The following is a 22,257-nucleotide window of genomic DNA, read 5'->3' on the forward strand; positions in this document are numbered from 1 at the left end:
TGATGCAGAGAAAAGAGTTTATTTGTAACGCGTTTGCAAAGGCGGGTCCCTCCGTGCAAGAAGGAACCCTGAATGAAGTTAACACAAAACTTTTATACCCTATCTGTCCTCCCCCTCTCCAGGGGCTCAGCTCACAATCTTACTTCACAAGTATCCTTGATTGCTGGATTTTACATGTCAGCAGGATGTTCCTGCAACTCTTATCACCTACTTGTTTCAGGGTCTCATCCTACTCAAGCATATCTTTGCTGGCGCCAGCCAGCAGTTTATACATAATTAACTACAAATTTCTAACCTAAATAACTTTATCTAACACCCATATCCTCCACCCCACGAGTTCAGGGTCCGATGGCATACTTCCCCTTTTGTTTTAGGCACATTCAGGGGTTTTTCTTTACCTTGCCCCTCTGTTTTAGGCATCTTACCTTGCCCCATCACCAATTTTACAATAGATAAGCTGTCACTTCCCTGTTCCCTTTTGATGCATATGCAAAATGTTTTAAAGGTCAAATTCTTCATCCTTGTTCCTTATGAAATCGAGACACTTTTTATTTTACTTTTAACCCCCAGCTCACACCGAGGAACAGAGACCGATTCTGAATGGATCTATAGCAAGTAGGGGAGTTTCTGAAGCTGTAAACACAATTAAACTGGGAAAGGTGCCTGGGCCAGAGGGATTATCGGACTTCTTTCAAATGTTTGAGGATGAACTTTTGCCACCTTTACAAAACACAACGAACTCTATCCTGCAGGGAGGAAAGAGGCCAGAGAGTTGGAAAGAGGCCAACATAGCATTGATACCTAAAGAGGGGCAGGATTTGACTTTAACAAGAAACTGTAGGCCAATATCATTCTTGGGAATGACTACCAGTTGTTCACCACGATTCTAGCTGATAGGCTGAAAATAATTTTGCAAGAATTTGTTCATGAGGATCAGTGTGGGTTTTTACCTAAGAGACAGTGAAAGGACAATGTTAGACCTCTGGGCATATTTGGAGCAACAGAATGAAAAACAAGCCACACTGGTCTTCTCCGTTGCAGAGAAGGCCTTTGACAATTTGAACTGGGCTCTCTTGTTCAAGGTTTTGGAAGATACGGATTTTGGAGAGAACTGTATAAATTGGGCAAGATGGATTTACACTTCACAGAAAGCACAAATAATTGTTAATGGAGATCTAACAAAGCCCCGTGAGATACAAAAAGGAACAAGACAGGGATGCCCACTGTCTCCTCTCTCGTGTATTTTGGTTCTTGAAATACTGAATAGGGATATGAGAGGATTGTGGGAGTAAAGATTTAAAAAGAAACTAATAAACTAAGGGCTTTTGCAAATGACTTTGTGTTGGTTTTGGAAGGTCCTTTAAAGGGAATTGAAACCTTAATGGGCAGATTAAAAGAATTTGGGGCATTAGCAGGTTTCAAGATTAATAAGCAGAAGACAAAGATGTTAACAAAAAATATGAAAACAGAAGATCAGATAGAATTGATGAATAAAACGGGTTTTAAGACTGAGAAGAAGATATCTGGGTGTTACTTTGACCAATATGAACTGTATGTTATTTCAGAATAACTTTGTTAAGACATGGAATGAAGTTTTAAAAAAGACACGTTAAGATGGGAGAAACTACAACTGTCATAGCTGGAGAGAATTTCTGTGATAAAAATGAATGTCTTGCCTAGAATGATGCTTTCCTTTCAGACAATACCTGTTTTGACAACTGATACACCATTTAAACAGTTGCAAACGGATATATCTAAATGTGTGGGGCAGGGGAAAAGTCCATGAGTTAAATATAAGATGATACAAGAAGCAGAGGAAAGAGGACCTGATTTGGGTCGACCTGATTTGAAATTGCATTTTGCAGCTTGCTTTTTTGGTTTGGATGGAAGAGTGGGTGCTGCTGAGAAATAGAAGGCTTTTGGAGTCAGAAGGACACGACCTGAGATTTGGGTGGCCTGGATATTCTTGGTACAATAAAGTCAGAGTTAACGTGGATTTTAAAAATCAGTATCTTAGACATGCCATATTGAGAATATGGAATAGACACAAGCCCAGGTTGTGCCCGAAAACACTTTTGTGGTTCTCACCACAAGAAGTGTTTTACAGACGCCAAATAATAGGCAAACACAAATGGCTGACTTATGATGAGATACTAGAATGTTGTCAAGGAGAATATAAAATAAAATCAAGAGAAGAACTCATGGCAGAGGGATATAGCTGCCAACGGTTCTCTCATTTACAACTGTGAGAAAGATTTAAAAGAGACGAAAGAGTTTATAGTTCGGAACACTGTAAGACTGAGTTTGAAATAGAATTGTGTGGAAATGATGAACATGTAATTGCTAAAATGTACAAACTTATTTGAAACAGAAGAAGAACAAGTGAAAGAATGCATGATAAAGTGGGCTAAAAGCTTTGGTTATATTATACAGGTGGAACAATGGGAAAATATGTGGTTGGAAGGACTGAAATTTACACGACCTTATAGTCTTAAGGAGAATTTTTATAAAATGAGGTACCGTTGGTATACGTCACCAAAGAAATGGTCTAGAATGTATAAAGGCACTTCAAACCTATGTTGGAAGTGTGAACGAGAGGGGGTACTTTATCATTTTGGTGGACATGTAAAAAAGCTAGAAAATTTTGGATTCAAATACACACACTGTTTCAGAGGATTTTAAAAATATTATACAGTTGAGACCAGAGGGCTCGTGGACTGATGGACAAACAATTGGAAAAAAGTAATGGGACATGGTTTTTGTATTTTGTATATGATAACCACAGTGAGATTATTGTGCGCCCAAAGATGGAAAGATTCGGCACTACCCACAACGGGGGAATGGCTGGTGAAGACGATGGAACTTGCTGAGATGGCTAAAGTGACTTCAAAGAAGAGAGAAGACAATATCTACATTTATTGCTGGCTGGAAACCAGATTATGGAAAGAAGTCGTGTTGTAATCATAGAGTAAGAGGTAATTTTGTGATTGATAACTGCTGTAAAGAAGATTGAAGCTACTTCTCTGTGTCTTTTTTCTTTCCTTTCTAATTTTCTTTTCTGTTTTTTCCTTTCTCGCACTTTTAGCTTTCTCTTTTATTTATTTATTTCTTTTTCTTTTCTTTTTCTTACTTTATATTAGTTTGTATTGGTTTTTATCTTCCTTTTTAAAAAAAAATCATATGTATACATGCATATCTGAAGCTAAAACAAAAGGGACAGTGTCCCTATCCTGTAGGTTTGTGTACTTGGAGAGAAGTTAAAATGACATGAGAAGCCCGGCATCGTCTGTCCCTGTAAACGCTCCAAGACAGACCGTGTTCCTAGGCAAAGGGATGTGCTTGGGGACCATCGTCAACTCCATGCTGAAACCTGAAGGCGGATCAATTCCAGCTCTGCCTTACCGTCCGTGGTTCGCCCTCAGGGACTGCCTTCTGTCGGACTGCAGTTCTCATCGTCTCAGCCGGCGTGCCAAGATTTGGGGGCTTTGATCTAGAATAAGGACCAGACAGGCCACCCGCTAACCCAACACGGCTCGACTTTTCTTGGCTGCCTATGGTCCTGGGCTGACTGGGGATAATGGAAGTTTTGTCCAATTCACCTGGAGCGTTTCGGTTGGGAACACCTCTCATGAGAAGCTCCCAAAGCAGGCTGGAAGCAGAATAAGACCTTGTCCTCCGCAACCCGTACAGGAGCTGCTACTGGAGGTAATGTCCAACCGCAGAATTCTGGAGCCCAACTGCATTTCCTGCAAATGGAAGCATCCCTGAAGAGGGCTCTCCAGCCCCTGCTTGACCCCATCCAGCGAAAGGGAGTGCACCCTCTTTGCTTATATTGCTTTGCTATTAACACCTTATTTCTGTCCCAGGCGTTTGGATAAATACTTCAGCTATCCAAGTTTATTTCCCTTTTTGTTGCTTTGCTAACAGATCTTCCCTCTCTCCATCCAGGCCATCCTCTTTACTCTCCCCATCATGGCACTGGGCGTGACTACGGCTACTTCCAGAAGACATCTTTTCTTGAGCCCCTTGACAGGATATGATGCTGCATGGGTCTTGCTTACAATACTTGGATTCCATTCACACAAAACATAACCTGGCTACTGACTTCATCCGTTATCTCTGTTTATACGATATATTAAACCCTACATTGGGTGAATACAGTGCATTAGTGCATCAGTCTAGTTAAGTTTGCTCTGGCAACCTACCACAGGTTCAGCTGGATGGCATGGCAAGAACGACTCCATAACGCCCACCCCGATCCATCTCCCCTTCCTTAGCATCCCTGGCTCTCAAGGTGCTACTTTCTGACACAAAGGACTTGTGGTTGCACCCAGCAGGCCTACTGTTAGGGCCATTTGATTGAGTTTCAGCCCAGCCTCCATTGTCTAATCAAGTCCTGGAGCTGTGGACAGGAGTCCCTGCAGCTCATCTTGTCCTGCTGAACATCAAGAGACCTTGCCTTTCAGTCCAAAGCAAACCAAAGAAATGCAGAAGAGGACATTGGAGTATTTTATTGAAGAAACATGGACAGAGTCACCCCAAATCTCAAGTGAGTGGCTACTACTGAAAGCAGGACAGAGCAGGATAGACTTTTCTCAAGCGGGGAAGGAAAGAGATCTCTGAGCACCAGCCACCAGGTTCCTGGAAGCAGCGAATGGAGTGCTTTGGGCATTTATTGATTTAACAGATTTCTGCTCAGCTTCCCAGTTAGTCACATCTCAAAGTGGTTTCTACTAAAAATGCAAATTATTGGGAGGCAATGAAGGTGGCTGCCTTTGTCCTCTCTCTGGTGCACGAATCCTGTCACTTTAGTTCAGATGCGTAGATCCAACGGCTGACTGGGCAAAGTGGGGGTGTTCAGCGTAGAGCCCGTCGAGCCTTTCCTTTTGACATGGCCTTTGTCTTCTTTTGGTGTTGTCTCACTTGCTCCATCATCTCACGTTCATTATAAGCCTCAATCATCACGTTGAAGACCAGCAGGTTCTGTGAAGATTGGAAAACTATCATGATCATCTCATTCAGAAATGGGGTTGGACCATCTGGGCAGCAAATGGTCTCCAGATATAATCAATCCAACTACAAACAAACAGGTTTCCATCAACGGACCTCAGCTAAAACGAGTGTGGTTTCGCCTTCAGCATACATCACCCCCAACAGGCTTGGTAGGGGGAGCTGATTCTCACTCAGGACATCTGCAAGAGAGGAGGCAGCCACTGGGTCTGGATTCATCCATTCTTTCCCACCCAGCAGCTCCAGTCACTTCGTTCATGTGAGATATGGCTATGAACACTGACCATTGAGTTGTGGGACGCACTCATCCATGAGACTTTTCATATGTTCGTTTGCCAGTTCTACCTACAACAGCAAGAAGCAAGAAGTCATCATTCCAACCACATTTGCTGTTCTGGGCTGTTTCCAAATCTGTTCAACATGTCCTCAGGTATCCATTGAAAGACAGGGGGCACTTTATTCAAACTAAAAACTCTGGAGGAGCATCCAAGCTAGAATCAGGGCCTTTTTGCTCTTTGGAAAGCAGCCCAGGTAGCAGGCTCTGAAAGCTCCCCCTCAGAGGACACGTGGCAGCGATGCATTCTCCACTTTTGACTCTTGGTTTGCAGTTGGGTATTCGTATACAACAAACCAACGGATCATTGAACAAATCAACCCGGAGTTCTCATTCGATGTACAAATGGCCAGGCTCAAATTTTCCTACTTCAGACACATTATGCGAAGACCCAGCTCCCTGGAGAAGGCTCTGATGCTGGGAAAGGTGGAAGGAAACAGAATAGGATGACCAGCAGCAAGGTGGAGGGACTCAGCTGCAGTGGCGATGGGGGCACCGGTGGAAGAGCTGAAGGACCAGGTTGGGGACATGGAGAGTCAACATCAAATTGATGGGATATAATCACTCAATAATCAATCAACAATCAGACCCCAGCCAACCTGGCAGATCTTGAAAAGTCAAGCAGAGTGACCCCTGGCTGGATTTGGACACAAGAGCATCAGGAAGTCCCATGGCTGTAGGCTAGACTGGAAGTAGAAAATATGTCCCTAAAGAAAGGAATTCCCTTCTATTGGATGGGCAAGGAAACTATAGGCATGTGCCATTGAACCCAAAGTGGAGTTTAACTCAAAACAACTGTTTAGTCTTGTTCAGGAAGACTATGAAAAGTTCTCTGATTTCTGTTACGCTAGAGAGGCAATCGGTAGAAGAGGGATAAATATTCTGCTGGTATAAATGGAATAAACGGTAGCGATATCACCAGTTAGGTGGATAAGACCACTCTTAAATATGTGTTCCAGAGTATCCTAAAGTAGCTTCAGGCTTACGTTCACGGCGGGGGAAGTAATCTCTATTGTCCTGTAAGAAGGAGGAGGAAGAGAGAATATAAATATTTCACAACTTCACACTTTCCACCTTAGTCTCCCTGCCTGATCCATCTGCTGATATTCAGCCTTTCAGAGGAGTCTGCAAGGCATGGTCAAAAAAGTCAAGATGGCAGCCACAATGGTGTGACTGAAGCTGTGTGCAAAACGTACGTGCCACCATCTTGACCTTTTGACCCCACGCTGCGGACACCCCTGTTTGCTTTCCTAGTCAGGGGGAAGTTCTTGATTCAACCCCCAAAATTCTCCTCTTGATTCAACCCCCCAAAATTCTTCTTCAAAGCTCTTCTTTTCTAAAAAAACCTCTTATTCTTCATCCCAAGTGATGAACAAGCTAAAGATCAGCCCGGCTGCTTCCGCTTTCCTTCAAGCATTATCCTAAACAGTGGATCGTTTCACAGGGAAGCTCACGCAATCGAGCCATTTTCTTGCAAGGATTCAAACCGCATTGAAGAAAGTCACCTACAGGCTTTGAGGACACCACAAAGCCATCTCCTTCATGGGGCTTTTTTGATCAAGAGGGCCCTTTTCCCCAGTTTAGTACCTGCATGATCCTGGTTCCGCGATGATTCTCAGTTGTTCATTTTTTATGTCAAATTTGACAGTGCATTCCTGCACCTACAGTTGAAAAACAGAAAGAAGATGGAGGCAGCAGATGGCCTTCAGGAGTCTTACAAGACTTTTTCTCTAGGAGAAGCATTTACTTGCATTTTCTTTCAGCTGTCACGCACCAACATGGGTTTGGAAATCTGAACTCCAGAATCAATAGGAAGAGATGACCATGGTGGCATCTCCTTTCTGTTGCCTTCTCTGTTATGGTCCCAGCCATCTGGGGCGTCCTCCCCCGCCCCCAGGTTCAGACTGCCCCGACCCACGAAGGCCTGGCTTCCCGTCTAGTTACTAGATGCTCCCTATTTGTCCACTTAGGCCTCTGATGGGCTGAGGGAATGACCTGGGAGAGGCACAGCTGGACTTTTGTGCCGTGGAAGCTGGGTGGGAGAAGGGTTTGAAGACAAAAAGCTGCCATTTGCCCTAACTTGACTTTCACATCATCAAAACACCCCATAAAATCTACGTCCTCGGATTACCAAATTAAAAATAGGTGTCGGGATGGAAACGCGGCCCTTAGCTATACGTTTCTCCACCTATGCATTGGAAAGGACATGCTTCGTGAAGGCTTCTGTGCCGTTCCTACATCTCCAAGAGGGGAGACCAGCTGCTGAATATGCTGCATAACTTCCATCACACGGAAGTAAAAAAAAAAAAAGGCTTAGGATTCAGCCAAAATGGTCACATTTTTCAGAATCCTGCCAAAAGTTTTGGAACTGCACAACCCTGAATTCAGAGAACCAGGTCCTAAGCGTCCATTCCCAAAACCGATTCTGACACCAGCAGGTAAACATGTCCACATGAGAAAACTAACAAGCATGCCACCTTTCCTAAAATCTTGCTCTGAATTCCAGATCAAGCTTCAGTCCAGCCTTCCTGAATGCGTTGGAGACGGGCGCAGAATTCCTCCCGTTCCCTCTGCCTTACCCAGAGCTTCACCACCTAACTGTCAGCCTCGGGCAAAGGACTCATAGGAAAGAAACGATTAGGTACCATGTTAATGTGCAAGACCTCCGTGCTGTCTCCACGAAGGAAGAACGCTGCTCTGCAAGGGAGTGTCAGGTTGCTTGCAGCAGGCAACACAGTACACCGGAGATTATCGTTCTGTGTTACTACAACTTTCACTTGCTTTCCAGCAGGCAGGCCAGCCTGGAGAAAACGGAAAAGCATTTGAGGCCAGGGCCTGAACCGAGAAGCACACACCAAAGGGTAGGGTTTGTCTCTCGCCCCAATTCCCCGCCTTCTCCCCCTCGCTCGCTTCTGATGCTCATCTTGTCTTTGCTGAAGCCCTTTGCTGAGAAAGAAAGGAAAGGCTTTAAAAGGTTTTAAAAAGTCTGCCAAAGGTCTTTGAGCAAGGCCAAGCTGACAAGCGCTAATGCAGAGTGGCCGCAGAGTGACTCGGGGACGCTTTCATCTCACCGAAAAAGCAGATTCTTCCTCTCCACCTTGATTGCCTTCCAAACGGGGGCCTGCAAGATGTCAAGATGGTGGTCACCACAGCCCCACCGGGTTTTCAGGCATATCGCGGTATTGAGCGTAGCCTGCAGACAGCCCCGCCTCTGAACCAGCCTTCTGCCCTTCCCCACGTTGCCTCTCTGGAAAGTGCCTGGAAACGGCTTGCATTCTAGAAAGGTCCCATCAACAGTGTCTCTCCCGGCTCTGGTTTTATCCCTGTCCTCTGACTAAAGGTTACCCTTGACTTCAGTGAATGGCCACTGATCCCTCAGCCAGTAAACCAAAATCACGTGCTGGGATTAAACATACATAATTCTTCTGAAGAAAAACTGGAATGGAAGATCCTTCATTTACCACCTCCCTGGTAGGATGTGGTTGACTAGGTGCTAGTCTTCACATAACATCTATCTATCTATCTATCTATCTATCTATCTATCTATCTATCTATCTATCTATCTATCTATCTATCTAGTCATCTGTCATCTATATCTCCTCTAAAGATACCTCCTCTCTGTTCCCGGAATAAAACCTGCTTCAGCAATCCTTGCTTAGGTCAGATCCCCGTGCAAACCCAGAACATTTCAGCAGCCTCCAACATGGAGACCTTTCATGGCTCTCAGGATGACTTGCTGGGGCGCCAAGCAAGCCGCTGACGTCATCTGGTCCTTCTGAAAACATGTCAGCTCTTGCAAGGCAGCCCAGAAGCACAAAGAACTTACCTCTGGACATATTTTGTTTAGCTGGTCAGTTGTAAGAATGGAACCCTGACCAAAAAAACGGGGGGGATGGGTGGGAGAGAAATACTCAGATTAGTAACGAAACTGAAGGAGCTGAGCAGAGGACTGCAAGCACAAATCTTTCACCCCAAGGTGGGCAGGGCTTATTTCCCATAGAAATCAACTTGGAAGAAGCTGAGCTGGGGAAACAGATGCCACAAACACACCAGGGCCTTTCTTCAGAATCCAGATTTGAGAAGGAAAGCCCCTTCTTGGCAAAGGCCAGGCCTGCCGTTTTGAAGGTCCACCAGATGATGAAGAGCACCAGGGTGGGGAGAGATTTCACAAGCAGCCAACTGTTGTCAGGATCACATCAAGGCCACCCTATGGGCCGACTCTACCTCTTCCCCATGCTTCTAGCCAGAGAACCCATTGTCCTTCGCTCACACTGCCGCCCCCTAGTGTCACGGCTTGTGGTGGCCACGCGGCTCTCTTTGCATTTCCCGCTCCGGCCCCTGTAACTCCTGCCTCCAAAGCACCCTCTTCTGCTGAGAGAACGGTCTGCAAATCTTGGGAGGTTCTCCTCTGACCTAGGTCAGTTCCTGGTGCCATTTGTCAATCCCTCTGAGTTCAGAGGAACCATGGCCCATGGCTGGCCCTGGGAGGGCACAGTGTTGGGCTGAGTCCTCCGCATGGTTATCTGCAGCGGTTTCCACAGTCCCCTATTTGGTCCTGTCACCTGTAGCCCAACCCGAGACCCACCCACCCAACAGCAAATGAAGAAGAGGGAATTACAGAGGATCAATCAATCCAAAGGGATTGATCATCCAGAATCTAGGAACCAGTTCTTTAGTCACCTTGATTTCGGTAATAGCAAACTTGAAGGTGTCACGCAACAACCTCATTATAGCATTGATGATAGACACAGGTACATAGACAGTGCTCTTTCCTTCCTCTTTCGGTGGCAGGTCATCAGGGAGTGGACCAGATGGGAGACCTATTATTTCTCCATTTGCCTTTTGCAATTTAATCTAGAAAAGGAAGCATAAATACTGGCCTCATCATTTCAAAAGCAATTGAAATCCTGCCCCAAAGTTGACACTTCTGGACAGGATTTCATCACCATCTTGGCCCTCTTCTTGGGCATCTTATTTCTGCCTCTCCACGTATTCTGGGCTCCTGCCCTCAATCTCAGACCAAAGTGGGCAATGCAGCCCTAAGGTAGCACCTGGAAAGAAGCCAGAATCTCGTCCCTGCATCGTTCCTTTTCTTGCTTCTCCACCTCATGCAATGCGGGGTAAGGAAGGGGGCACAAGTGCTGGGGCCGCAGCTCCTGGCCACTGGAAGTTTTGTCTGCCGCCTGATGGCTTTGGCAATCTGGCTCCCACATTTTCCAGGTCATCGAAGGCAAACCTGCTTCCCATTCAGCCAGACCTCCCTTTGAAGCTATGGAGCCTTGGGCAGCAGGACCTCCCTCCATGTTCCCATGGAGACCTCACCCCAAATTAGTGCTGACTGGTGAAAATGTGGGGGTATGATGAATGATGTAGCCAGCCGCTCTTGCCTTGAGATGAATGAAGTTGTAATCTGGGAAGACTGCTGGTTCTTCAACCACTTCATACCACAGAGTTCCGTTCTTACCGAAAGATTTCTTTTCTATGAAAACATACAAGAGTTGTGTCCACATCCTGTATTGCACTAAACTATGGTTTGCTGATGTGATTCACAGAAGAGACTAATTCCAGCAGTGTGATCTTGGGGGGGCCACAAACCGGGACCCCTAAGGCTACATGCAGCCGGGTCATGAGTTGCCCCCACCAGGGATGAATCATGGTTTGCAAATCACAACAGCAGGGTTCACACAAGGCACTAAGCCACATCACAAGAAGCTGAGTGTTGGGTGAATCTAGCCAGAGAGGTATTGGCAGCATCTCCTGAGCCAACAGGAAGAGCCAGGTGACCTCTGACCTCTGCAGGCCCTGCTCCATGGAAGGAGGATGCCATGGCGGTTTGGCTGGCTGGGGGGAATGGGGCCTTCAGGCCGCTGCTCCCAAAACAGGTAGAAAACACTCAGCGTTGGCCTTTTGGGTGCCACTGAACCCCCAAAGTGCCTCCTGTAGCCCTCCAGAGGCCGAGGCACCAGGTTGCAGCCCCCAGCGTTGGCCCCCTGTTCCTCCCCTCTTGGTTCCCCTTGGGATCAGAGGCGGCGGACCCTCCAGAGTCACTTTGCTGGGCACGATGGGAGAGAACAGCTCAGTTAATTTAATTAATTAATAAGCAAACAGTTAATTTAAACAAACAGACTCACCAAACATAGCTTCTACTTTTGTCTCCATAAATGTAATCACCTTGTCTGCTGCTGGGCACATCTGGAAGGCAAGGGAGGGAGAAAGGAGACATTGTTGGACAAGAAGAGCAGACGCCTGGGATCAATGGGCCTTGAGGCAGATCTACATTGGTGGGGGGGGGCACAATGGGGGCTGCAAAGCCTTCATTTTAGACAGCCCTGAGGACTTATGTGTCTGCAGATGCACAATCTCCAAATGGCATGGGCTCAATTACTCTGCTGGCCACACACTTCCTGGGCCCCACAGGTTAGCCATCCCTAGGAGATGAGACCTGGAGCTTGCCCTCCTGCCCAGCATAATGGGACAGGCAGAATCAGCGGGAGTGAAGAGGTTCCTCAAACACCCTGGCCCCTGGGCCCAGCCTTCCTGTTCCACAATCCTATAATCTTATGTTAATATGTTTTCTACTACAGATTAAGGTTACTATGGTAACTAATCATTTTGGCCAGGTGAAGAGGTTGTATTTAATTGTCCTCTTTTTGGATGTTAATGGTTTCATTGCCTAAGGGGAAGAGCTTGCCTGGACTTGTTTCAGTTTCAGTTTCCCTTCTGTGTAGGCTTGCAGAGAATATGCAGCTGAGAGAAATCTCTCCTCTCAGCAAACAGCCTTTAAATATGTTTGTTTTCTGTAAATAAAATTATTTTTATAGAAATGCCTGGTGTGTGACTTTTCTGATCTCTCCTGGGCCAAATGCTTTCTAGCACTCTGTCAACAGGTTATGGTCCCAGTAAGCAGCCCAGTATACCCAGTAAGCCCAGTAAAACCCAGAGAGAAAAGAGAGATCAGCTCTACACCTCATGCACAATTTAAAGGCAGGTAGCAAAGACCTGTGAAGATTTTCTTCGGAGCCGCCTGGAGATTTTCCAGCAACTGCCAGTCTACAGGACAAAGAAGCCAGCTGAGGTGACTTGCAAAAGAAGGAAGAAGCCATGGCTACCTCCCAGCCCTCAGCGATGCCTCTGGAGCGCCTATCAGAGACCAACTATTTGAATTGGGCCCTGAAGATGGAGATGTATCTTCGCAGAGAGAATCTTTGGCTGCCAATTGGTGAGCAAACCCCCCAAAATCCCAGTGCTGAATGGCTGAGACAGGATGAGCGGGCTAGAGCCACCATTATCTTGGGAGTTGAGGACAATCAGCTAGTCCACGCGCAAGGCATGCAGTCTGCAAAGCAACTTTGGGACGCTTTGAGAGACTTGTATGTAAAGGCAACAGCAGGGAGTAAAGTTACCCTGGCAAAAAAGCTGTACAAAACCTATCTTGCAGAAGGAGATAGCCTTCCTGAGCACCTGCATTATATTCAGCAGCTGTTTGTTGAGTTGCAGGAGAGAGGAATGGAATTTACACCTCTCACAAAATCATATATCCTCCTGTCATCACTGAATGAAACGTGGGACACGCTGATTTGTACCCTGGAGGCTATGCCTGAAGCAGACCTCACCCCATCATATGTTACACAGCGCTTACTCGCTGAATGGGAGAAGAGAGAGGAAAGATCCCCCCCCCCTCTTCTGGAAAGCTGCAATACCAGAAAACAAGGGAAAAGAAGGGAAAGGAAGCTGAGGCCACAGCGCCAGCGATGCTTCACTTGTGGTGCAGCTGGACATTTGCAAAGAGACTGTGCCATGAGACCCAAGAGTAGAAAGACAGAGCAGAAGAACACAAGGGCAACACAGAAGAAGGCTCTTCAGACAACCCAAATTGCACAGGTTGCTGAGAAGGGCAATTCTGATGTATGGGTGTTAGATTCTGGGGCCAGTTGTCATTTATGTAATTGTAAACACTCTTCTGTGTCACTGTCTAAAACTGAAAGACAAAGTGTATCTTTGGCTGATGGGTCTGTGACCAAAATTATGGGACAAGGTGACTTGTATTTATCCTGCTTGGGAGAAACGGTAAAAGGTGTGTTGTATGTGCCAAATTTACAATCAAACCCTTTATCTGTGGCACAATTGGCTGCAACAGGGTATGTCATAACATTTAAGAAAAATGGTTGTGAGATACATAAACATGGAAAATTGTGTGCTACTGGTATGCTAAAAGACCCCTTGTACATTGTGCAAAATGCAAGGAGGCCAAGCTGCAAGGCTGCAGTTGGCAACACTCCATATCATGACCAATGTGTACACCTGATGCACAGGAGATTTGGTCATGCTAATTTCAGGCATATAGCACAAATGCCACAGCTGTGTGCTGACCTAAAGATAAAACCCTGTGACAAATACTTAGACTGTGTAGTTTGCAAAGAGTGCAAAACACTAAAAGCTCCTGTGAGTAAGCACAGTGACAGAGTTACAACTAGACCTTTGGAAATAGTACACTCTGACATTATTGGTCCTTTTGCTCCAAGTCTTGGACAAGCAAGGTATGCAATGACCATCACTGATGATTTCTCAAGATACACATTTATCTACATCTTAAAACATAAAGATGAGGCATTTGAGAAATTTAAAGGCTTTGTGACATGGGCAAATGAAAAATTCCCTAGGCCTGTATCTGCACTCCAATGTGACAGAGGAGGAGAATACCTTTCTCACAAATTCAAAAGGTTCCTAGTGGAAAAGGGGATAGAACAAATTATTTCTAACCCTTACACCCCTCAGCAAAATGGTGTTGCTGAAAGAAAGGGCAGAACCTTGCAAGATGCGATGGAATGCATGCTAAAAGATTCTTATTTATCTTTTAAGTATTGGGGAGAGGCAATATCTACTGCCTGTTATGTACAAAACAGATTGTATAACTCTGTGATTCAGGACACTCCCTTCCATTTGTTTTATGGTGTGAAACCAAAGGTAAACCATCTTAGAGTGTTTGGTAGCACTGCATGGGTTCATATTCCAAAACAACAGAGGAGGAAAGGAGGCCCCACAACAAAGAAAGCCATCTTTGTTGGCTATGAACAAAGCCAGAGGAGCTACAGGTTCATAATGGGAGAGAAATTGATAATTAGCAAAAGTGCTTCTTTTGCTGAACAAAACTGGGGGAGATTAAACTCTAGCTCTCCAGTTGATCTGACCACCACAAGAGAACAGCAAGGACTTGCTGATGGTGATCTTTTGCCTGATGAGGACATTAAACCAGAAAAGCAAACTGAAGATCTGTCTGATGAGACAGATGTTTCTCAGGACAGTGATAGGAGTCAGAATTTAAGCCCTGTATTACCTCGCAGATCTCAGAGGAGTAATAAAGGCGTTCCTCCATCATGTTTTCAGGCTGAAACAGTAAAGGCTTTTCACATATTCACAGAACCCGAGTCTTTAGAACAAGTGAATGCTTTACCACCTGAGATTGCACAAAATTGGCATTCTGCCATGCAACAGGAGTTAGCATCCTTGAAAGAAAATAAACATGGAAACTGGTAAATCTACCTCCCAACGAACACTGTCTAGGTTGTAGGTGGGTTTTCAAACTGAAAAGGGATGCTGATGGCAAAATCCAAAAATGTAAAGCAAGGTTAGTTGCAAAAGGGTTCACTCAAAGGAAAGATTTAGACTTTGACAAGACTTTTGCACCAGTTACTAAAGGTGAATCAATTAGATTACTGTTAAAAATTGCTGCACTCAAAGGAATGTCAGTTCACCACTATGACATTCAAACTGCATTTCTCTATGGTGATTTAGACCACAGATTATACATGCAGCAACCCCCTGGCTATGAAAAAGGGGAGAATCTAGTCTGTGAACTGCAGAAGTCAATCTATGGATTAAAACAGGCTGCTAGATCCTGGAACCAAAAATTAGATGAAAAACTGCAGAATTTTGGTTTTGAAAAAGGAAAAGCAGATCTATGTATATATATGAAAAAAGACAAACAAGGTTGTACATATCTGTGCATTTATGTTGATGATTTGCTGCTGTTCACATCAACAGAAAAACAAAGCCTTGATTTTGAAGCCTGCATGAAAAGCCATTTCACATTAAAAAGCCTTGGAATTATAACAACCTAGGTTTAGAAATACACAGGAAGAAGGATGGTAGCTTTCTGTTAAACCAAAGGGGAGATAATGTTAAAATAATGTGAATGGAAAGACAGAGTTGTCAAAGAAAATTGATTTGTGTCTTACTCTGTAGTATAAAAAGGGGAGTGTTAATATAAGTTTTCTACTACAGATTAAGGTTACTATGGTAACTAATAATTTTGGCCAGGTGAAGAGGTTGAATTTAATTGTCCTCTTTTTGGATGTTAATGGTTTCATTGCCTAAGGGGAAGAACTTCCTGGACTTATTTTAGTTTCAGTTTCCCTTCTGTGTAGGCTTGCAGAGAATATGCAGCTCTCTCCTCCCAGCAAGCAGCCTTTAAATATGTTTGTTTTCTGTAAATAAAATTATTTTTATAGAAATGCCTGGTGTGTGACTTTTCTGATCTCTCCTGGGCCAAATGCTTTCTAGCACTCTGCCATCATCTTAAAGCCCCAAGACTTACCATGCCAGGCATGACTTTCCCAAGCGTAGTATTCAAAAACTTATTCACTACTTTCGGAATCATCCTGAAAGAGAAGACAAGCCAACCCAAGAAATTAGAAAAATAACTCATTTGCAGACTATCAATGTGCAGTGCATTTTTTCAAGGTCAAGAACCTCTGTTTTAGTTTTGTCTCATTTTCCCCCAAAGATCATTGAGCCATTAATGACTGACTGATGGATGGATGCATGGATGGATAAATTAAATATCTGGTTTAATTTGTGTCTGACTGAGACAAAGCAATGGTAAACAACTCCCGTATTTTTACCTAGGAAGCTACATAGATGGAAAATATGAAATGATTGACAATATAATGCCGAATGATGGGCCTTTCAGGTCAGATGCCACTCAGGATATTACTGAGGAAGACCTGAGGATCTGTCAGTGTCCTAATAGTGTTTATGATGTGGCTAGATTAAAGCCTTCGGGATAACTAGTTGCTGATGCTGCCATAAACGAAAAGAAAATCTGAAGCAGCAAAGACAAAATTACAGCAGGAACATGGAACGTAAGAAGCATGGACACAGGAAAGCTCAACACAGTGAAAGATGAAATGAAACAACTACAGATTGATATATGAGGCATCAGTGAATTGAGATGGACTGGGATGGGACACTTGCAGCCAGAAGATTGCATTGTTCATTACTCAGGACACAAAAAACAGAGAAGGATTGGTGTGGCTTTCATGGTTAGGAAGGTATAGCAATTGGCTAAAATGCAATCAATGACCAAATAATATCAGTTAGACTTTGTGGACAACCCTTTATTATGATGACCATCCAAGTTCATGCTCCAACCACTGGTTCACAAGATGGGAAGTTCATGAGTTTCAATCCAAAAATCTCAGGAAGGAACTTAACAGAGCTGTTAGAAGAGACAAAAAGCAGTATTACAACATCTGCAAAGACATAGAAGATGGGAAAAGACATGGAAAAACAAGAAAGGGCTTCCAAAAGATCTCTGAACTCAGAAGGAGGTTCCAACCTTGAATTGGTGTGCTAAAGGGCGCCAATAGACAGATAGTAACCCATTCACAGGAGATTGAATGAAGATGAAAGGAATATACTGAAACACTGTGCAGTAGAGATATCAATATCCAAGATACCTTAGAAGATACACCTTACTTACAAGGACCTCTAGTGCTAGAAGATGAAACTGTTAATGTTTTCTACTACAGATTAAGGCTACTATGGTAACTAATCATTTTGGCCGGGTGAAGAGGTTGGATTCAACTGTCCCCTTTTCGAATGTTAATTTTTTGCACCTGGGGGGAAAGAACTTGCCTGGTCTTGTTTTAGTTTCTGTTTCCCTTCTGTGTAGGCATGTAGAGAGTAGAGCTGCTCTCACTGAGAGCCTGAAACAATGCAGAAGCTTTTAAATATGTTTTGCTTTCTGTAAATAAAATTATTTTTATAGAAATGCCTGGTGTGTGACTTTTCTGATCTCTCCTGGGCTAAAGGCTTTCCTAGCAATCTGCCAGCAGAAGTTAGATCAGCACTCCAGTCATTACCAAGTAAGAAAGCTACAGGAATTGATGGAAGACCCCCAAAAATATGGCAAGCTACAGAAGAAGGATCAGTCAAGGTTCTAGCCAAGCTATGCCAGCAAATCTGGAGAACGACAGAGTGGCCAACAGATTGGAAGAGGCCAATCTGCATTCCAACGCCAAGAGAAGGAGACTTAACAGAGTGCGCAAACTATCCGACAACATTCTTGATTTCCCACGCTAGCAAAATAACGCTTAGGGCCATCCAGTGCAGGTTAGATCCTTACTTGGAAAAAGAGGTGTCAGGCATTCCAGATGGCTTTAGAAAAGGCCGAGGAACATGAGAAGTTATTTCTGGTGTTGGATAATAGAGAAGGCCAAAGAATACCAAAAAGAAATCAGGATGTGCTTATTACAGGAAGGCCTTTGATTGTGTCTATCACATCAAGCTGTGGAATGTGCTCAGAAAAACTGAGCATTTCATGGTCAGCTGGTAACTGATTTTTAAGGACTGCCTATTCTGAAGCCACTTGGACACAGGACACTAGTGAAAGAATCTGCATTTCAGAGGGTCGGGACTCTTGGCCCCCAGAGTTCCCAGGGGTCACTGGCACTGGAGTTCTCTATTTCTTGTGATGCTTCCTGAACCCATCCTTCATATCATTTGAGCTCTTTCGATTTTAATTGGAAGACTTCGGAACCCTTGGCTGAATCCCACAGACCAACTTCCCCCAAACCTCTTTGGTCGCCTCCCTTCTGACGTGCCTCATGAGTTCTTACCTGCTGGGAAGGTTGGTTGTCCAGGCCAACACTTGCACTTCACATCCCATTTTCTCCATCCCAATATGCTTTGTGGGGTGTTTTGACATCTTAATCATGATGTTCATTTTGGCTTTCAGAGTGATCTCCATTTTTCCACCTACATTGCTACAGAAAAGGGAATAGGGTTCACAAAAGACAAGAGAGTCCATCTGCAAGAGGTCCAATGCACCATTAGGTTTTCACATTTTCTCCTTTGAGCTGCATGCTTCCTTATGCTCCAGACAGGATTCCCCATTCAGTTGGGTGAATAAGTAAAAAAAAAAAAAAAAAGCCCAAAGCCCCAAAGCTATGCTGGCCTGCCTCCATCCTGCAGGCCCATCACCAAGAACAAAACTGGGCTGTCATTCACCTTTTCCCAGCAACTGTGATGCTAGTGATCACTGACGTTTGCATTTGGTTGTGTGGAATTAACTTTGTGCAAATTTCAGGGGGTGTGATTTCTTTAACTTTCATCCTGTGAGATAAAGAGAGACATGTGAAGAACAGCAAAGAAAGGCACATTTTGCTGATGGGGAGAACTGGACGAGGACCTGGCAATTCACCTTGAACCCTTAGAAGGGAACTTAACTAAGAGCCGTGGACAAGTTCTCTGGGGAGACAACAGATGCAATGAAATCTACCTTTGGCTTCTCTCAGCTGTGTCCCGTCACTAACTTTCTAAGAAGACATGCTCAGGGGAATGGTGATACAGCAGTAACACCCCTTTGTCCTGAAAATATTAAGAAAAATTCAGGCTCTTTTGAGTTCAGTCCACTCCTAGTGATGTTTTTGGCAAGAGTAGAGAAAGAGTTTACTCTCGCCTTCTGCTGGGACATTTTCTTCAACTTCCAAGGTTTAGCCTACAACTCTGGGATTTCCTGAGACTGTCCCAATCCAAGTCCTAGACAGCTACAGTCAGGCTTAGCTTTTCAGGTTCAGCCAAGATTAGCTAGGTAACTCCCCCAGGGTATGAGTCAAGAAATAAGAACCACCTGGATTTGCGGACTAGGAACTAAGGGATTGCTGTCCCTCCAGATCTGCTGGGCCTTCAACTATTGGCTGGCAGTTTAGGGATTCCCACCCCAGGATACCTGGAAGCCCGCTGTGGTCAAACCTAAGATTCCTCCTTTGCTTCCACAGAGGAAATGAATCAACTCACGCTTTCATGCCTTTGATCGCTTGGGCACCACCCTTATTCTTCGTTGCCATAGATGACATTTCATCCAAAATGTTCCCCTCTGTCATGGACTTCTGGATTACTAAAACAGAGACACAGAGAACAGATGCCCAACCCAAGCCATACGACTTTATACCATGAAGAGGCATATCCCAGCAGCCATGGGCAGGGGCACCATTCCTTCCATCACAGCTCCAGGACCCCTTTCTCACCACCACCGCTGAAAACAGTGATTCCACTATCTTCTGTTCTGGGGCAACTTTATAACTTTATTATAAAGTTATGAAATGAACCTCAAATAGAGGAAAGTATTGAGAGATGTGGACAAATTGGAAGGAAGGAAGGAAGGAAGGAAGGAAGGAAGGAAGGAAGGAAGGAAGGAAGGAAGGAAGGAAGGAAGGAAGGAAGGCAGGCAGGCAGGCAGGCAGGCCTTTGACACATTTGCATATGGTCATAGTGCTCAAGCCCAATTGGAGTTGATGTCTAGAGGGCTTTGGAGAAAATATTTTCAGAGTGGCCAGCTGACTAACTACTAGGAAAAAACCTGGTGATAGAAACAAAGTTCTCTACATTCTCAGGTTTCAGTGTCTTTCTTCTGCTCCAGGGCTGTGAAAGGACTGGAAGACCCTAATTCCAGAATCAACACTGAAAGTTCCTCCCTCCCTTCCCACCTCTTCCTTCCTTCCTTCCTTCCTTCCTTCCTTCCTTCCTTCCTTCCTTCCTTCCTTCCTTCCTTCCTTCCTTCCTTCCTTCCTTCTTCATCTCTCTTTTGCTCTCTCAGAAACTGGTCAGTACAACTTTACACCAGCCTATGCAAGGTGTCCTTTGAAATTTTCTCCAGTATCCTTAGAACAATCTTAGCCAGCCGAAAGTCAGTGGAAGTGCTTTCTGCTCAGAAAGTATGCCTTTTTACTTACTGCGTTCTATTGCTTTGCGATGAATTTTCAGTTGAGGTCCATAGGGCTCTCCTGTTTCAGAAAGGACCATCCCAACCCAGAAGAAGAACAGCAACCCAGCCCATGGCCTCTTGAGTGCTAGATCCATAATGCGTCAGTCGCTTCTAAGCAAAAGGCTGAAAAAATTTCGGAAAAGAATCCTTGGCTGTATAAATCTGGAATGGAACATCAATATTTAGATTCCGGGGATCAGAGCCAATGGGAAGAGGGGCAGGGGAGCCATTTCTCTCAGCTTCAAACTAACAGTGGCCTCAAACGTAGCCCTTGGTTAATGTGTTTTTACTTTTAAAATAATCACACTGTATCTCAGTTTTTGGGAGGCAAGGAAGAAAGAGATCTGTCCTTCCCTGAAAGACCATTTCTCTGCCTAAAAGAAGACAAAACATGTAATCCACCTCACAAGGCTGTTGGGAGACAGGAGGTGAGTGAAGCCGGTAATGCAAGTTCGGGCAATCGACGCCGTTGGCAAAATGGTAGCTGTGGAAGACATGGGTTCCCCATATGTAACACCTGGAAGGGCCCGTGACTCAGCTTTGACATTTCAATGTTCTCCCATACTGAGCATCTCATCTTCTGGAAGACGGCCAGAATCCCAGGCTTGGTGGGCACCCCAACTCACGGAAACTCATTGAACAAGTGCCTTTTTAAAACAGTGAGAACCTCAATTTACCATGCCGCGGAAGAAATGGGTGGCCCCTTTTATGCCTGCAGGAACGCCTCATAGTGCATGCCCCCCAGACTCTGGAACTAAAGATGCAGGAATGGCTAGATGGAAGACTCAACCCCAATCTTACGTATCCATCACCTTCATCAGAAAGGATCCCTCCTACCATCTGGGGTACCTTTGGGCCATCACACAGCTGACTTACATGTCTGGATGGATCGGAGCTTCTTCGCTATGCTCAGCCCTTTGACCACTATTCTTCTCTTGGGACTGCCAGCTATATACTTGCCCATGAATGAAAGAGCCAATTCAAGAGATTGATAACCACGGGGATGTGAAATGAACTCTCAAGGAGATCTTCCAAGGTAAATATTTTCACTGACATCTTGAAACTTAGAGGCACTCTTCAATGCCAGATTCATGTGACTCTTCCGGGTGATCTGCTGAACCAACATCTTGGCCTTGAGCTGGGAAGCTGTCCACCAGGCCCCAGAATGAGAGAGAAAACGGGAAGGGGAGGGCTGGCCAATCAGCATGCTATGCCATAGCATGGCTTATCTGTTTTTGGCTTAGAGTGTTATGTGACCCACCAGCAGAAAGGGACATGACGTGAGCTCCAAATTGCACATGTTCTTTATCTATTGACCAAGAAAGTATTCCCTCCCCACAGAGGGTTAGGGTTACCTAGAGGGCCACCTCCCATAACGAGAAGCCCCTCTGACTTCCTTCTGTTTACACCCAGTGTCCGCCTTTGTTCCGGCCTGTTGCACCCCTGCCCACTGCAGCTCACGACATAAGAAGACGGTCCAAATGTCCTCATGGCTTCCTCTTAGCAGCTCAATGCCGGACGTCCAGCTTAAGCCTCGTTTTGGAGGATTTGTGCTTTTAATCCTATCAGGAGCATTAGCATTAGCAGGGCTTTAAGAACCCTCAGAGGCACACTGAAGACGCTTTAGTGGCAGGTAATGCAATCACCCTGGCTAACATCCTCTTGGAAAGGATAAGGGTGCTCTTTGCGAAAGCACAAAACCTTCTCAGCTTACGATAAGGTGTCAGCTTAATTCCCACTTCACTCTCTCCATCTTGGCCGCTTTCGATAAAGTTGCGCACGCATTCCCATTGTGCAGGGCTCTTGATATTTTCCCCACAAGGTGCCTCAGAGTGTGTGGGGAAATCAACTTGGTGCCCTCCTGCAA

General features: G+C 44.9%; 1 protein-coding gene and 1 long non-coding RNA gene across 2 annotated transcripts; both read right to left on the bottom strand.

The window, feature by feature from the left end:
* Positions 1–8,029: 8,029 nt before the first annotated feature.
* On the bottom strand, positions 8,030–10,258 carry LOC134494773 (uncharacterized). The gene is made up of 3 exons (XR_010067687.1): positions 10,025–10,258; positions 9,171–9,215; positions 8,030–8,145 (listed from the first exon to the last, which is right to left on the bottom strand). It is a non-coding gene; the product is annotated as an uncharacterized LOC134494773 (long non-coding RNA).
* Positions 10,259–10,662: 404 nt separating this feature from the next.
* On the bottom strand, positions 10,663–20,510 carry LOC134493641 (BPI fold-containing family B member 6-like). Its single transcript, XM_063298345.1, has 7 exons — positions 20,359–20,510; positions 19,424–19,523; positions 18,635–18,739; positions 18,244–18,390; positions 15,939–16,002; positions 11,476–11,536; positions 10,663–10,823 (listed from the first exon to the last, which is right to left on the bottom strand). The coding sequence occupies exons 1-7, from the start codon at positions 20,483–20,485 to the stop codon at positions 10,663–10,665; spliced, it is 765 nt and encodes a 254-aa protein (XP_063154415.1). The 5' UTR covers positions 20,486–20,510.
* Between the last annotated feature and the right edge of the window lie 1,747 nt (positions 20,511–22,257).

This window comes from Candoia aspera, chromosome 3 (assembly GCF_035149785.1).
Source record: "Candoia aspera isolate rCanAsp1 chromosome 3, rCanAsp1.hap2, whole genome shotgun sequence".
In the NCBI taxonomy this organism is placed as follows: domain Eukaryota; kingdom Metazoa; phylum Chordata; class Lepidosauria; order Squamata; family Boidae; genus Candoia; species Candoia aspera.

Bases quoted from the DNA above. Each gene is read 5' to 3' on its own strand.
- LOC134493641 (XM_063298345.1), bottom strand. From the start codon at position 20,485: ATGGATCTAGCACTCAAGAGGCCATGGGCTGGGTTGCTGTTCTTCTTC. The intron at 18,391-18,634 runs GTGAATGACAGC...CCTTTTCTGTAG, and splicing joins ATCACAGTTGCTGGGAAAAG to CAATGTAGGTGGAAAAATGG. The intron at 11,537-15,938 runs GTAAGTCTTGGG...CTTGCCTTCCAG, and splicing joins GGAAAGTCATGCCTGGCATG to ATGTGCCCAGCAGCAGACAA.